Source organism: Rana temporaria, chromosome 3, assembly GCF_905171775.1.
Source record: "Rana temporaria chromosome 3, aRanTem1.1, whole genome shotgun sequence".
Classification (NCBI taxonomy): Eukaryota; Metazoa; Chordata; class Amphibia; order Anura; family Ranidae; genus Rana; species Rana temporaria.
In genome coordinates, this window is record NC_053491.1 from 165,201,806 (window position 1) to 165,220,054 (window position 18,249).

Here is an 18,249-nt window from a genome sequence, read left to right on the forward strand (position 1 = left end):
TTTAAGCTCACCCATCCTGCCACCGCACATATACATCTAGCAGTCATAAATGGTTTAAAGTGTTTTTCCTGCTTGTTCAGAATTTGTAAATACTTTGATGTGCATGATCTGGGCACAGGTGCACTGCATAGTAGGTTCTGAGCATATTTTTAAGCTACCTCTCAGCTCCATAGCAATACACCCTCTATTCAGTCATTCATGTTCATGATAAAAAGACAGCCTTCTGACATCCTACTTCAAATTTTACCATCATGAAAAAAAACAGACTCTGATGTCTACTGCAAATTTTTCCCTGGTATATGAGAACTATGGGTGTGCACTTTTTCCTCCTTGTTCATGTAACAGTTCCACATAACTGTAAAGGCTAAAAGTTAATCCTGTTATCCGACTTATAAACCTGTCCTAAATGTTCTGCTGTTTCACGGCCCATTTCTTTACATCAAATCCTTCTAAAACAACAACTTTTTTGCTTATTTCTATTCTCTAAAACAATTCTGTATTACAAGCATGCACTATAATATCAAAACGACCTTTTTAAATGACTGCCGTCTGTTATTAGAAATTATGTACGCTGGGGGATTATCAACACTGCAGGAAGTCATTTAATTCCTAAACTGGATTTACAATGTGACATTTATTCAACGAGTACAGCAAAGTAATGATGTTATTAGATATGCTTTGGGAGGCTCTTAAAATAAAAAACCTGTACCTTGCTAGAGAGATTCGTGCCCGCTGTCCTCCGCTCAGGGTGATCCCTCCTTCCCCTAGAACAGTATTGTCTTTCTCTGTAAACTTTTCAATGTCCTGTAAAATGAACAGACATGCAGCAATGGTGAAAAAATAAGTACACTATGGGGTTAATTTACTAAAACTGGAGAGTGAAAAATCTGGTGCAGCTCTACATAGAAACCATTCAGCTTCCATGATTTTTGTCAAAGCTTAAAGCGATTGTAAAGTCTCTTTTTTTTCACTAAAAATAACATGTTATACTTATCTGCTCTGTGCAGTGGTTTTGCACAGAGCAGCCCAGATCCTCCTATTCTCCGGTACTTCTTCAACTTCCCTGGCCCCTTCCTCCTATCGAGGGCCCCCACAGCAAGCAGCTTGCTATGGGGGCACCGGAGCCGAGTCACAGCTTGGTGTGTCAATTCAGACACAGAGCCCTGATTCGGCCCGCCCCCTCTCTATGCTGATTGGCTAACTGACTTTGATTGACTGTGTCTCAGCCAGTCAGAAGGAGAGTCCTGGACATCTGAGGTACTTGTGGACATCATTTGAGAGAGATGGGGCTCAGGTACGTACCGGTAGTAGGGAGTGCTGGGGCAGCTGCTGCACACAGAAGGTTTTTTGCACATAGAATGCATCAAGATAAAAAACCTTCTGACTTTACAACTCCTTTAATTGAACAAGCTGAAGTTGGAAGCTGAGTGGCTAATATGCAAGACTGCACCAGATTTTGCACTCTCCAGTTTTAGTAAATCAACCCCTTTAACTCTGGTTTATACATTGACAATTATGAAATATGTGTCCGCATCAAACAAATTAACAATCGCAACATAAGTATAAAGTATACATCTGGCTATACATTAACCACTTACCGACCGGGCCATAGCCGAATGATGACTACAGCACGGTCAGATAACTCAGGGAGGGTGTACAATTATGTCCTCCCAGAATCGCTCTCACGCGCACCCCGGGAGTGTCCGTGATGGTTGGGTCCTCCGGCCCCAACGCGTCATGGAACGGGGAAAAGGGCCAATGACAGCGGCCCTTTACCACATGATGGCTCTGTCCAATGATGGAGCAATCAGTTGTCAACAAACCGGAGCATGTCCGGTCCAGCTCCTCCCCTGTCCTTGCACCTATCGGCACAGTGTGTGATGTGCTATGTGTTAGAAATATATTATACATGGACAACTTTGTGTAAAAAAAAAATATTTTTCATTTTCTTTCCACATTTTCCACAAACTTGTGGAAAAAAATTACATATTCAAAAGACTCATTATGCCTCATAGATTATACGTTGGGGTGTTTACTTTCCAAAATGTGCTAATTTGTTGTGCCTATTCATTGTCCTGGTGCTCCAGAGCCTTCAAAAGTGTAAGAGGTAGTCAAGAAATTAAATGTGTAATTTATGTGCCTAAGACACCTGAAGGTGCTCCTTGCATGTGGGGCCTCTGTATGTGGCCAGGCTGTGTAAAAGTTGCACACATGTGGTATCGCCATACTAAGGAGGAGTAGCAGAATGTGTTTTGGAGTGTAGTTGCAAGTATGCATATAATATGTCTGAGAAATAACCTGTTGTGAAAAAAATCTTCATTTTGCAAAGAATTGTGGGAAATAATTACAACTTTAAAAAATTCACCATGCATCTTAGGCCCCGTACACACGACCGAACATGTCCGCTGAAACTGGTCCGCTGACCAGTTTCAGCGGACATGTTCAGTCGTCTGTACGTCCGACCGGACAATTTTCCGGTGGATCGGAAGAAGAAACATGTCCGCTGGAAGCCTGTCCGTCGGACATGTTCGGTCGTCTGTACAGACTCACCGGACAGGTCCGTTCGGCCGCCATCCCTCGCATGCGTCAAAGTGATTCGACGCATGCGTGGAAGCATAGAACTTCCAAGGCCACGCACGTCGCCGTGTCATCGTCGCGGCGACGGCACTGCCACGTCACCGCGTATCGTGTACGCAAGGATTTCGGTTTGATGGTGTGTACAACCATCAGACAGAAATCTCCGGGCGGACATGTCCACTGAAAACGGTCCGGCCGTGTGTACGAGGCTTTACTGAATACCTTGGAATGTCTACTTTCCAAAAAGGGGTCATGTGAAGGGTATTTGTAATGTCCTGGCTTGTTAGTGTCTCAAGAATTGAGCTAGGCCGTCAGTACATCAGGTGTGATAAATTTTCAATGATTGGCACCATAGCTTGAAGACTCTATAACGTTCACAAATACCAAATCATATGTACTTATTTGTGTTATTTTTACCAAAGATCTGTAGTAGTATAAATTTTGGCAGAAAAAAAAGGACAAAAATGTCATATGGGTACAGTGTTGCATGACTGAGTAATTGTCATTCAAAATGTGAGAGCACTGAAAGCTGAAAATTGGTCTGGTTAGGAAGGGGGTTTAAGTGCCCAGTGGGCAAGTGGTTAACACATAGTTAACATGTAGATCATGGGTCTCAAACTGGTGGCCCTCCAGCTGTTGCAGAACTACAAGTCCCATCATGCTGCTGCCTGAGGGAGTTACGCTTGTAACTGTCAGCCTTGGAATGCCTCATGGGACTCGTAGTTTTGCAACAGCTAGAGGGCCGCCAGTTTTAGACCCCTGATGTGGTTGGACAAAATGCTCCTGTCGAATTACTGTATAGCTAACACCAGCTGTCAGAACACCTGAACAGTGCCTGCAGCTGATTGCTTGCAGGCACTGTTCAGATGACAATTTTTGGCCTGGCTCCTTCAACCAAAATTAGAATGTGTCCAGATGTGTGCACAGAAAGGGAAAAAAAGCTTACTTTACTCTTGGCTTCAGCGGGGTCCCTAGAGCACTGTGACTGGTCACTTGCAGCCTGCTCTGTAAGCTGTGACCTCCTACAGTCACTCTTCACCGTTCTCAACATACCATACAAGGTTAAAGTGGTTGTAAACCCTTACAGACCACTTTCACCTACAGGTAAGCCTATAATAAGGCTTACCTGTAGGTACTGGAAATATCTCCTAAACCTGCACAGATTAGGAGATATTTACCATATACGCTTGAGCCGACATCATCGGCGCATGCGCACTTTAGAAAGGGCACGAGTGTGAAGTTTCTATAGGGTCCGTGCCGTGACCATCGTCTCCCGCACGCATGCGTGAGAATGATGTCATGCGACTCCAGCCGGTCGCAGAGCCGGAGTCCATGGCCCCGGAAGGAAGAGGGGTGAAGATGGATGATTCCACCAGTGGGGATATTGTGATCCCAAGCCAAGCTGTGTGTGTCTATAAACACACACAATGCAGCTTGGCCAAGCCTCCAACCCTCTTTTCACAGGATTTGTCTGACAGCAGCAGGAGACAATGGCCCGCACTGCTGCATGAACATCCTGTGAGAAGAGAAAGAGAGGAGAAGAACTGCAGCCGGCACAGCGCTACATCAATACATCAGCAGTTAGAGCAGTCTTTTGACTTCTATTGGTGTACGGTTAAAGCTTGTAGGAGGAGTTTTCATTCTCCCCTGATTGTCCTTTAAGGCTGGATGACCCCTGACCCTTGGCCCTGCGCTGATCACATGCACTCGCCTGATGAAAAAAAATGCTCTCTAGCAATATACACCAAACTGAGCAGGTGCAGCTTGTCCCCTAGCTTCTGTTCTATCAAGAGATGGGTTGGGAACAGTGGAGGGAGGGGAGCATAAGAGAAGACAGGATCAAACAGCATTTTACATATTGCACAGGGGATTAACTCCCCACAGCGAGTATATCAAGCATGATTTACTATATATACAGACTGATTGTACTGTTGTGGGTTTAGTAACAATTTAAGTGTAATATCATTATGCATAATAGTCAAAGCACATCCTTAGTTTAAGATAGAGATAAATGCCCAAGCTTTCTGTAATTTGACAATGAAAAATCAAACCCATCCCCACTCCACTCCACTAAAAGAAAAGTATATTTCTGTGCTTGCAGGGCCTTTAATTAATGAAATAAAGGGAAATGGGCATGTATTGAAGATATATACTGCATTTTTATTCTTTTGCTTACACAACATGCACTTAAAAATAGAAACGTTTTATAAATGATTTCCCCTGTACAAACCAAGATAAACCTGACATGTAAAACAATAGAAGCTGGGTATGATGCATTATTAGCTAAGCAGGTGAACATTACAGCATGTCTCCTATGAGCTTGGTTTCACAACACAGGAAAGTGCCAGGTGCCACGCACTTCATGGTTTAAAATACCCAGGCCTTTGACTATTGTTCTGTGGAACATAAAGGTCATCTTGCCCTTCTCCCTCACAGGGGTTATGGGCAAAGTTCCTGTCTTTTTGTCAGAAAACAAGTCCCCGCAGTGACATCTGATTTAATTTATGATCCTACCATGCCTGAGTAAACATATGAGCACATTTCCAACAAATAAAAATGACACTCATTAACGCTCACATCAAATGACTAATGTGACCATATAGGACTTCGAAATAGTTTACTGATAAGAATTTATATAGTACATTGAATAATGTGAGAACTAAATCGCTAGACCTCCTACTGTACCTCAAGGTCATACATTGCATGCATGAAGCCAGGCAGTCAGCAAAATCCCATAATTCAGATATGGGAGTAAAAGTACACTGTGGTCAGTGGTGCTAAAAGAAAGCTTTGTTTTATTTAGGGGTTGTTCCAAAACCGAACCGAAAATACATTTTTCAGTCTAACATGAGTGTTTTTGCACACCCTTGTATAGAGCCTTTTTTTAGGGAAGCAATAGAGTGTAACTGGGAAAGTCTATTTTGGATAATTGCTTCTGCCCTTGAGACTGGGCAGTCAGTGGGGTATCTCTAGAAATCGCCTGGTGCCCTCAAATATACAGGTTATCTGCAAAAATACTCTTTTTCGTACACACCATCACTTTATGTGATGAAAAAAAATTACGTTTTTAAAAACATCACTTTAATTGACCGTGTGTGGGGGAAAACGTTGTTTTATGTCTTCTAAAAAACGACCAAAAAAAATTAATGCATGCTTCAATTTTATGTGTCGTTTTTCAAAACGTCGTTTTTTACTTCACAGAAATTGACCGTGTGTAGCAAAAAACGTTGTTTAAAAAGACGTTTTTACACCCGCGCATGCCCAGAAGCTACTTATGAAGCAAGCTTCAATGGAAAAACGTGGTGGAACGTAACCTCGCTTTGCTAGAACATTGTGAGAAAAACGATGGTGTGTAGGCAACTTCGTCTTTGAAAATTGAAGTTTCAAAAACGTCATTTTTTACTTCACAGAAAATGTCGTTTTTTTTTCATCACATAAAGTGATGGTGTGTACGGGGCATAACATGTATGGCAAACTTATGATATTAAATATTTTTTGTTTTATGAGATTAAACACCATGCTGGATTCCATCTGTCGAAAAATGCATGAGCTTTAAATGCCTCCCTTTGGAGAGATTTTTGCTTACTTCCTGTCCAAGTGACATGACAGGAAGTGAAGGAAAATCTTACCGTTGGTAACTCAGTAAAACCTGGTAATGGTTGTAACCTGGGCAGCACAGTGGTTAAGTTGTTAGCAGTTCCGCCTTGCAGCGCTAAGGTCATCGGTTTAAATCCCAACCACAGCACTACCTGCCTGGAGTTCTCCTTGTGACTGCGTGGGTTTCCTCCCACACTCCAAAGACGTGCTGGTAGGTAATTGAATTCCTGTCTAAATTGGCCCGAATATGTCTATGACTGTGAGTTAGAGACCTTAGATTGTAAGCTCCTTCAGGGCAGGGACTGATGTGAAGGTACAATATATATGTTAAGCGCTGTGTGAATTGACAGCGCTAAATATGTCCCAAAGCCATTCAATTTCCCTGAACCCCTGAAGAAGCCAATATAGGTGAAATGCGTTGGCCAGGGACGAGATATCTTTTCCTGCAAATACATGTGCTGTATATGAAGTGTATTTTTTTAGTTATATACAATGAATAAATGTTTGAAACCATATGCAGGATAGAAACTGCATGGATGCTTGTTTATGGCTATAACTTTGTGTGGAAACTACAATCCATACTTTTAAAGGGGGTAATACCCCATATATGTATTTTTTTTATCTTTTTCTTCAATGTAATTAAACTTTTTTATCTGTATTTATATTTTGACAGGGGGTCCTAGCACCTAAAAGTTCCACTTTTTGTACTTTCTTTCTTAGGATGTGGTGCTATTTTCTTCAGCCATACTTATATTTTGTATATTGATGGCGCTATATATGTACCTGTAATGCATAATAAACCCTTCCCATTAATAGCCAAACTCTTTTGTAGTTCCACTTTAATAACATACTACAAAAAACAGTGATGGGAATCATACAAAAGCAGCATTCCAAACTCAGCATCTATAGTCAAAGGCTAGGTTCACATCTGTGAAGGTTGCAGTTGATGCATATTTCAGGTGCGTTTTGCGGTGTGTTTAGCATTTTTTATGCATTTTTGCCATGTTTTGATGCATTTTTGCAGGGGGAGGTTTTGGCTAATAGTGAAGTATGACAGTTCTGTTCATATAGTACAATTTTTAAGGCCACTTCACTGCGACTTTACACTCTTTGGCAATCAAGTAGCATCAAAGTAGTGCAGGAACCTTTATGTGAACCTTTATGTGTCCAAAGTCGCATGTTAGGGCTAGGAGCTAGGGTTAGGTCTAAATAATAGGGTTAAGGTTAGGGCTAAGGTTAGGGATAAAGGCTACGGTTAGTGTTAAGGGCTAGGGTTAGAGTTTAGGGTTAGGTTTGGGTTAAGGCTAGAGTTAGTGGAAATTATTAGGCTGCGTACACGCGGTCCATCAAAACCGATGGAAATGGACTGAAGGACCGTTCCATCGGTCCAAACCAATGGTGTGTGGGCCCCATCGGTCAGTTATCCTTCGGTCAAAAATGTTAGAACTTGCTTTAAAATTGAACCGATGGACGCCTAACCGATAGGTCAAAACCGACAGTTAGTATGCAAAAGCATCGGTTAAAAACCCGCGCATGCTCAGAATCAAGTCGACGCATGCTTGGAATCATTGAACTTCATTTTTCGTTTCGAACGGTGTTTTACGTCACCGCGTTGGACTCGAATGTTTTTTTAACTGATGGTGTGTAGGCACATAAGACCATCAGTCAGCTTCATCGGTTAACCGATGAGAACGGTCCTTCGGACCGTTCTCATCGGATGCACTGGTCGTATGTATGCGGCCTAAGGGTTAGGGTTAGGGTAATCGTTAGTGTTAACAGTAATTGTTAGCGTTAGCATTCTAACCCTAACAATTTTTGCTAACCTTAACTCTAACCCAAACTCTAACATTTAACCCTAAACCTGGTCCTTAACCCTAACATTTAACCCTAACCCTAGCCCTTAACCTTAACCCTAACATGCAACTTTGGACATTCTTGCACTACTTTGTTGAAATTTTAATGATAATTTGAATGCTACTTGAGAGCCAGAGAGTGTAAAGTCGCATCAAAGTGGCATCAAAATCACATTAAATTAACCAACATGTCATACTTTCCTATTAGCCCAAAAAAATGCAACACCTGCATTTTTGGTGCAGGTCCATTGAAGTATATTACATGCTAAACACAATCTGCTGCAGGAAAAAAGTCCCCGACCCTTTCCACAAATATACACCGGCTCAATATGCACAGATGTGACCTAGATTCATAAGAGACCATGGTAAATGGACTATAGTGTATTTCTGCAAAACGCACTAAAAAACACATAGGTATGAACAAAGGGTAAAGCCACTGTGATAAACTGAATTGATAGTTGTGTGGTTGCCAAAGATTTATATGTATTGCTTTTCTCAGAGTATAAGGTTAGAAGTGTTATGCCCTGTACACACGATCGGAATTTCCGATGGGATAAAATCCGATGGAATTTTTAGTCGGAATTCCATTCAAGCTGTCTTGCATGCACACTGTCAGACCAAATTCCGACTGTCCAAAACGCGGTGACGTAAAACACTACGAAAAGCCGAAAAAAATTAAGTTCAATGCTTCCGAGCATGCGTCGACTTGATTCTGAGAATGCATGTTTTTTTCTCCATCAGACTTCCACACAGACGATTGGAATTTCCGATAGGATTTTTTTCCATGTTCTATTTCTAAACTCCGACGGAAAAAAGTCAGATGGGGCCCACACAAAGACGGAATATCTAATGAAAAAATTCCATCTGACTTTTTTCATCAGAAATTCCGATCGTGTGTACAAGGCATAGGAAAGAATGCAATCTGATTGATCTGAGGATATGCAAAACTACCAGGTAACAGGTTGGAATGATTGGTAAACAGACAGACTGTAATACTTAAGCAATAATGGAATTTTAATAGCGCTCCATCCTAAGTTGTGAGGAAGATTGCTGTAAAGGTGAGGTCAGCACAAACAATGGCCCAGAATTTGGCAATACAAGGCTAAATAAAACGATGTGAGGCAACTATATTAGAGGAATGATTAGCTGGCAGTGTTAAATGACAATAAAAATAATCCTTTGCAGGACTATCAAACACTGCTCGGGATTTACAAACTTCGGGCCAAATCCACAAAGAGCCGGCGTAACGTAAATTTTTCCATTTAAGTTACACTGCCTTAAAATTTCTACCTAAGTGCCCGATCCACAAAGCACTTACCTAGAAATTTTCGGCTGTGTAACTTAAATTCCGCCGGCGCAAGGCGTTCCTCTTCAAATGGGGGCGATTCCCATTTAAATTAGGCGCGCTCCCGCGCCGGCCGTACTGCGCATGCTCGTGACGTCATTTTCCCGACGTGCATAGCGCGAAATTACGTTACGCCGAGCTTTGTGGATGGCGTCGGGTCAATAAAGTTGCGTCGGGGGAAAAAAAAAGATACGGCGAAAAAAAAAAAATTCAAAACAAAAAAAAAATCGCGTCGCTGGACAGAAGGGTCTGCTTTTACATGGTGTACTAACTTTACACTTTGTAAAAGCAGCCCTAATTTTGTGTTTGCAAACTAAAACTTACGGAGAAAAAACAAAGCTGAAAAGCTTCGTGGATCTCCGTAAGTGCTAATTTGCATACCCGAGGCGGCATTTCGACACAAAATGCCCCCAGCGGCGGATGCGGTACTGCATCCTAAGATCCGGCAGAGTAAGTCCCTTACACATGTCGGATCTTCTGCCTAACTATGGAAAACTGATTCTGTGGATCAGTTCCATAGTTAGAAACAGAGATACGACGGCGTATCAGTAGGGTGTTGATTCTTGGCATACTTTGGTGCTGGAATGAATGAACTCCCATGCACATTTGTGAGTTATGTCATTCTGGCCAATCAAGATAGCTGAAGATACTGAAGATCCTACACCCTTAAAAAGACATGGCAAAGATGTTTATTGCCACTGGGGGATCGAGGTGAGGTGAGTTTACTCCAGCCAAAATGTCTTTGTTGTTTTGGATATAGCAATGAAGGCTTAGAACCTCTATCTTTTTCTTTTCTTGCCTTCTGGGTTTCTAATGGAGAGACTTCATCTAATTTTATGTCACAACAGAATGTGATGGAAAATCTCTTCAGCTGGGGCAAAACCGAAAACCAAGTCACATTTTTAGTAACACGGGGAAGGGTACAGGATTCTGACTATATTTTTATTGCTGCATGCGCCTTTCTGTCCTGGTAACTACCCCTCGCCCCCCCCCCACACCACCACCACATACACTTCATCACTTCATGCACGGGCATCAAAAGGACAGGAAGTGAGTGAAAATCTCCACAATGGGATCTAAGCACAAATAAAAGTAATGAAACATTATTGGCTGGACATAACTTCTATGATATAATCTTCGCTAAATGAATCCCAATGTAAGAAAAGTTTCCAATAAGTCTCTGCCTTAAATGTCACCCGGAAATGCTGCCATATTTGCCACTGATATTTGTGACAGCCATAATGATACTTTGGTTCAGGGCTCTCTCTAATGTAAACATCTACCTTGTTAAATGACCTAATGGACCCGTTGGCGCTCGGATGGCTCTCCGACCACGAGAGGGAAACCTTGGTTCAACCATTTACGGCCTTAGAGGTTCGGAAAGCCATCCAGTCCTTTCCGCCTGGCAAAGCACCTGGGCCAGATAGGCTCCCTCTAGACTTTTTATAGAGCACATGTAGGCCTCCTGGCCCCCTGCTAGCACAATTATATACCACGTGTTTGGCGGATGGCAGTTTACCTGTGTCCATGTATCATGCCTACTTAACGCTGATATACAAACCTCTCAAGGACCCCACTTCCTGTGCTTCATACCAACCCATAGCACTTTTTAATACAGACTTTAAAATACTAACTAAACTTCTGGCCCTCCGGTGCCCAAGTCCTTTTTTCAGAAATTTAACCAGATTTTCACCTCTTTCATATGGGGCCCTTCACCGCCCAGATACCGACTGACAACATTAATGAGGCCGCGGATGCAGGGTGGCATGGCATTTCCGGACTGTTATAAGTACTACCTGGCCACGCAGTTGGTGACTGCGGCTTGGTGGTTGCGGCCCTAATGGGACAAATTCATCCACTGTGCTGGAAGCTTCAGTTGTTGGCTCGCTGGAGGCCCTCCAACTCTTGCTATACCGGGGCCCCCGTGCTCCGTATCCTTTGACCCCATCCATGCTTACCACTCTGCGGGCGTGGCGAACTGGTCTAGCCATTGAAAAATGTAAACCCTCTGAAATTTCCCCAAATGCCCCAATCTGGATCAATCCTAGCCTATCTCACTTCTATAAACTTTTAGATCCCTATGCATCCCTATGCATGGTCAAAATACAGCATTAAACTCGTATCTCACATAGTGTCACAAAATGCCTTGCTGCCCTTCTCTGATCTCTCCTCCACTATTAACCTGCCCAATCATTATCTTTTTAGATACCACCAGCTGTCACATGCTTTCACAGCTCAGTTCCCGCTTTCCTCCTGCATCGTGGCCCAGTCGGAGTTAGAGAGAACACTTAGGTTTAACTGTGATGCAAAACCCACCTCGCATTTGTACTCGTATTTGCTCTTTGTGTCTCTCCCCTATCTAGACAGGCTGCGGTCCAGTTGGTAAGGTGACATCCCCGCTCTAGACGCAGACGATTGGGACAATGTCTGGGATCTCCCTTTCCGATCCGAGACAGGTTGGTGCAGTATAAAATAGTTCACAGGGCATATTTCACCCCGCACAGACATAGGTTGAACCCCGCGCATTCTCCGGAGTGTTAGAGATGTGGCGCCTCCCCGGGCACTTCTCCCATATCTTCTGGCAGTCCCCCGAGGTGAAACAGTACTGGGAGACAGTGTTAGACATGATCAATAAAATTGTAGTGGTCCAGATGCCATCGGTGATGGTGGTGTGTCTCTTGCGAATCATTGAAACCATTTTCCTGACTTCCACGAAACGCACGCTAGTCAGCCTGTTGCTTTTCTATGCACGTAAAAATATTGCTATGCACTGGAAGAAACCCACACACCCCTCTTTGGTGCAGTGGAAGCGCTTGGTGAACACCAGCCTTCCCTTGTACAGGGACACGTATGCCAATCAGGGCTGCCTGCTGAAGTACGACAAGGTTTGGCGTGCTTGGCTGGCGGAGCCTGAGACTGCTTGTTGAAACGGAGTGCACAGAGATACGACTATGTGTTTGGCCCTAGTCACCCCATAGGTGGTCTTAACTATACCTGATGTACAGTGGGGATCGAAAGTTTGGGCACCCCAGGTAAAAATTTGTATTAATGTGCATAACGAAGCCAAGGAAAGATGGAAAAATCTCCAAAAGGCATCAAATTACAGATTAGACATTCTTATAATATGTCAAAAAAAGTTAGATTTTATTTCCATTATTTACACTTTCAAAATTACAGAAAACAAAAAAATGGCGTCTGCAAAAGTTTGGGCACCCTGCAGAGTTAATATCTTGTACTGCCCCCTTTGGCAAGTATCACAGCTTGTAAACGCTTTTTGTAGCCAGCCAAGAGTCTTTCAATTCTTGTTTGAGGTATCTTTGCCCATTCTTCCTTACAAAAGTCCTAGGCCCCATACACACGGGAGGATTTATCCACGGATACGGTCCAGCGGACCGTTTCCACGGATAAATCCTCTCGAGGATTTCCGCGGATTTCTATGCGATGGCGTGTACACACCATCGCATTGAAATCAGCGCCGAAATCCTCTGGCGATGACGTGTCGTGCCGTCGCCGCGATTATGACGCGGCGACGTGCGCGACGCTGTCATATAAGGAATTCCACGCATGCGTCGAATCATTACGACGCATGCGGGGGATCCCTTCGGACGGATGGATCCGGTGAGTCTATACAGACCAGCGGATCCATCCGTTGGGATGGATTCCAGCAGATGGATTTGTTTGGCATGTCAGCAAATATTCAATCTGCTGGAATCCATCCCAGGGGAGAAATATCCGCGGAAACAGATCCGCTGGAGTGTACACACCATAGGATCTATCCGCTGAAACCCATTTGCTGGGATTTTTCAGCGGATGGATTCTATCGTGTGTACGGGGCCTTACAGTTCTTTGAGATTTCTGGACTGACTGTCACGCACTGCTCTTTTAAGGTCTATCCATAGATTTTCAATTATGTTGAGGTCAGGAGATTGTGAAGGCCATGGCAAAACCTTCAGTTTACGCCTCTTGATGTAAACCCCCGTGGATTTTGAAGTGTGTTTAGGATCATTATCCATTTGTAGAAGCCATCCTCTCTTTAACTTCAGCTTTTTCACAGATGGCATCAAGTTACCATCCAAAATTTGCTGATATTTTATTGAATCCATTTTTCCTTCTACTCGTGAAATGTTCCCTGTGCCACTGGCTGCAATACAATCCCAAAGCATGATTGATCCACCCCCATGCTTAACAATTGGACAGAGGTTCTTTTCATTAAATTATGTGCCCTTTCTTCTCCAAACGTATCTTTGCTCATTCCGGCCAAAAAGTTATATTTTAACCTCATCGGTCCACAGAACTTGTTTCCAAAATGCACCAGGCTTGTCTATATGTTTATTTGCAAAGTTCAAATGCTGATTTTTGTGGTGAGGACGTAGAAGAGGTTTTCTTCTGATAACTCTTCCATGAAGACCATATTTGTACAAGTATCTCTTTATAGTGGAATAGTGTACCACAACTCCAGTGTCTGCCAGATCTTTCTGGAGGAATCGTGCAGTCAAACGTGGGTTTTGAATTGCTTTTCTCACAATCCTGCGAGCTGTTCTGTCTGATATTTTTCTTGGTCTTCCAGATCTTGCTTTAACTTCCACTGTTCCTGATGACTGCCATTTCTTAATTACATTCCGAACAGAGGATATTGACATCTGAAAACGCTTTGCTATCTTCTTATAGCCTTCTCCAGCTTTGTGAGCGTCAACTATTTTCAGTTTCAGTTTTCTAGACAACTGCTTAGAAGAACCCATGGTGCTGATTGTTGGGGCAAGGTCAGATGAGTCTGGGCATTTAAAACCTTTGAAATTGACATCACCTGGTCTTCCCAGATGATGATTGAGAACAATCCATGACACTGGCAGGTCTCAGCTTTGCAAAGGGGGCAGTTCATGCTATAAATTCTGCAGGGTGCCCAAACTTTTGCAGACGCCATTTTTTTGTTTTCTGTAATTTTGAAAGTGTAAATGATGGAAATAAAATCTAACTTTTTGGACATATTATAAGAATGTCTAATCTGTAATTTGATGCCTTTTGGAGATTTTTCTATCTTTCCTTGGCTTCGTTATGCACATTAATACAAATTTTTACCTGGGGTGCCCAAACTTTCGATTCCCACTGTATACGGGCGGTTCTGGCTGAGCTGCCATACGGGTGTACTTGGGCTGTAGTTGGGGAAAGATTTGATGTACCCTCACCCTATCCTATGATTTGTCATTATGTACGCATTGCAGTAATGTATTGTGCTAGCCATTTATGTGACTGTATTGTACGCACTTGAGCTATATATGTGTTTTGTTTTGTTTTGTTCTATGTTGAAAACTTTAATAAAAACAACTTTAAAAAAAAACATCTACCTTGTTCAATTGTAAATCCTCAACTGCAATAAGTAAAATACAACCATTGAAGGGTTATTGGACCATACTGATAATAAATGCATGTCCAAGCCAACAGTCCTGGAAATACAAATAACATATAACATGTCTGGAAATGCCAATATTTATAGGATCTTTACTTGGAAACACACTTATTTCCAGGACATGTTATAATAGTTTATGAACTGTTCATTATCTCTACTATTATTGTACCATTGTATTATTTCCGCTATCATTCATTACATTGGAATATCTTCCAATGGGACGTAGTTGGGAACCAATTGTTAAGTTCATAAACCACAGCACAATGTTGCTGGAAACAACCATAGCACTGTAGAGCTTGTACTTTTACGCAGGCTTAATTTCTCCTTTAATGGCCTCATAAAAAATCTGAAGCTAGAAGAAAACATATAAATCACCCTATGTTAACTCTTATTACAGCTATCTCATTCAATGGTAACCAAGCAAAGGCTGCATCCTATCTTGTGGATCAGTGTAGATGAATTAAAGGCAATAGTTTGAATTCTTTACATTTATGTTTACACAATATATATCATAACCCAGACCCTTTCTTGTCCATACTAATGAAGAAGATTTTTTTGAAGTTTTTATTGGTATTAGTGGGAAGAATAGAGTTCCATCATTGGTATCAGTGGGAAAAACAGTGCCCAAGCAACAGATAAGGGCAAGAAAAGAGCCTCTTTTGGGCTATGGGCCACAGTTTGGCAGGGGGAACTACTAAGAACTCAGGGCCAGATTCACAGATGAGATACGACGGCGTATCTCTGAAACGCCGTCGTATCTCTCAGAGTATCTATGCGACTGATTCATAGAATCAGTTACGCATAGATAGCCCTTAGATCCGACAGGTGTAATTGACTTACACCGTCGGATCTTAGGATGCAGTACCTCGGCCGCCGCTGGGTGGAGTTTGCGTCGTATTCCAGCGTCGGGTATGCAAATTAGCAGTTACGGCGATCCACAAAGGTTTTTCCCGTCGTTATGTCGGCGCAAGTCTTAGTTTCCTGTCGCAAAGTTAGGGGTGCTATTAACATGGTGTAAAATTACTCCACCATGTTAAAGTATGCCCGTCGTTCCCGCGTCGCTTTTGAATTTTTTTTTTCCCCGGCGTAAGTACGTTACGCACGTCGCGATTCACAAACACGTCGGGCCGCCGTAAGTTCGCGCAAAGCACGTCGGGAAAATTGCGAATGGAGCATGCGCAGTACGTCCAGCGGGAGCGCACCTAATTTAAATGGTACCCGCCCCATTTGAATTGGGCGGGCTTGCGCCAGACGTGTTTACGATACACCGCCGCAAGTTTACAGGTAAGTGCTTTGTGGATCGGGCACTTACACTGAAAACTTGCGGCGGTGTAACGTAAACGGGTTACGTTACACGGCCGCAATTCTACGTGAATCTGGCCCTCAGTTCCTAATGATATCAGCACAGCCCTAGAACTATATCAAGCAAGAGTCCTTTCCCTGCACACGGTGTAGTTGATTTACTAAATGCAAATAGGCTGTTCACTTTGCAAGGACATTTTTATTTTGAAAGAGAATTTTCACTTTGCAAGGGAAATTTTACTTAGCTTAGAGAATGAGTTTAACCTCTTTTGACTTTCATCATCCAATCATGGGCAAGCAAAATAGTTATTTTCTTTGCACAGGATTGTTTTTTTTATTTTTTGCAAAGTGAATTTTCATTGCATTCACTAAGCTAAGGGAAAACTCCCTTACAAAGTGAACAGTCTATTTGCGTTTAGTAAATTAATCCCAGTGTGTGAGCAGGCTCTTGGGATGGGATCTTCGGTAATCACCAAACGGGCGAACACCTCATGTTCAAGTCGATCTTACATTCGACTCGAACATCGTGACCATCCCTATTCAATAGTCTTTGCAGATAAAAAGACGGGTGTTAAAAAAAGTGTACAGAAAATACATCTTAACTAAGTACAGGGTATATTAGGCCAACATATTCCATGTCAAAATTAAGATGCCCATGTTGACACACCCTAGATGGATTTGGCAGCATATAAATACAAAGTTGCCTTATAATTTTTTAGTTCACTGTAATTTTCCAGCATTTGTGTTTGTTATGCCACAGTGATGGTGTTATTATAATAACACAACTGTATCATTACTACATACAATACAAACTACTAAGCTTATTGCAAAACACAGCATAAAACAAGATGGCACTGTTTGAATCACAGAGTATGCTGATAATAAGTCCTCATAAAAGGCATAGAAAAGCTTACATGAAAGGAATCATAAATTAAATGGCTAACAAACCCAAAACACGAGCTGGCTTACATATAACAGTTTCATTAAATAACTAGCGGATATATACGTGTGTGTGTTTGTATATATATACAGTATCTCACAGAAGTGAGTACACCTCTCACATTTTTGAAAATATTTTATTATATCTTTTTAACACTGAGGAAATTACCCTTTGCTACAATGTAAAGTAGTACGTGTAAAAGCTTGTAAAACCTCAAATTAACTCAACACACAGCCATTAATGTCTAAACCACTGGCAACAAAATTGAGTACACCTATAAGTGAAAATGTCCAAATTGGGCCCAAAGTGTCAATATTTTCTTCCAGCACTGCCTTAACCCTCTTGGGCATGAAGTTCACCAGAGCTTCACAGGTTGCCACTGGAGTCCTTTTCCACTCCTTCATGATGACTTCACGGAGCTAGTGGATGTTAGAGACCTTGCGCTCCTCCACCTTCTGTTTGATGATGCCCCACAGATGCTCAATAGGATTTAGGTCTGGAGACATGCTTGGTCCATCACCTTTACCCTCAGCTTCTTTAGCAAGGCTATCATGTTGGAATACTGCCCTGTTGCCCAGTCTCCAAAGGGAGGGGATCATGCTTTGCTTCAGTATGTCACAGTACATTCATTGTTCCCTCAATGAACTGTAGCTCCCCAGTGTCGGCAGCACTCATGCAGCCTCAAACCATGACACTCCCACCACCATGCTTGACTGTAGGCAAGACACACTTGTCTTTGTACTCCTCACCTGGTTGCCATCACACACGCTTGACACCATCTGAACCCAGCAAGTTTATCTTGGTCTCATCAGACTACAGGACATGGTTCCAGTTATCCATGTCCTTAGTCTGCTTGTCTTCAGCAAACTGTTTGCTTTCTTGTGCATCATCTTTAGAAAAGGCTTGCTTCTGGGACGACAGCCATGCAGAAAAATTTGATGCGGTGTGCGGCATATGGTCTGTGCACTGACAGGCTGACCCCCCACCCCTTTAACCTCTGCAGCAATGCTGGCAACACTCATATGTCTATTTCCCAAAGAAAACCTCTAAGTATGATGCTGAGCACATGCACCCAACTTCTTTGGTCAACCATGGCGAGGCCTGTTCTGAGTTAAATCTGTCCTGTTAAACCACTGTATAGTCTTGGCCACCGTGCTGCAGCACAGTTTCAGGATCTTGGCAATCTTCTTATGCCGTGTACACACGGTCGTTTTTTGTGATGGAAAAAAAC

General features: G+C 42.6%; 1 protein-coding gene across 1 annotated transcript in view; it reads right to left on the reverse strand.

The window, feature by feature from the left end:
* Positions 1–18,249, reverse strand: part of CFTR (CF transmembrane conductance regulator) — a 208,500-nt gene that overhangs the window by 68,498 nt on the left and 121,753 nt on the right. Inside the window, 1 exon segment of the mRNA XM_040343760.1 lies at positions 710–804. Coding sequence (XP_040199694.1) covers positions 710–804 — 95 coding nt within the window.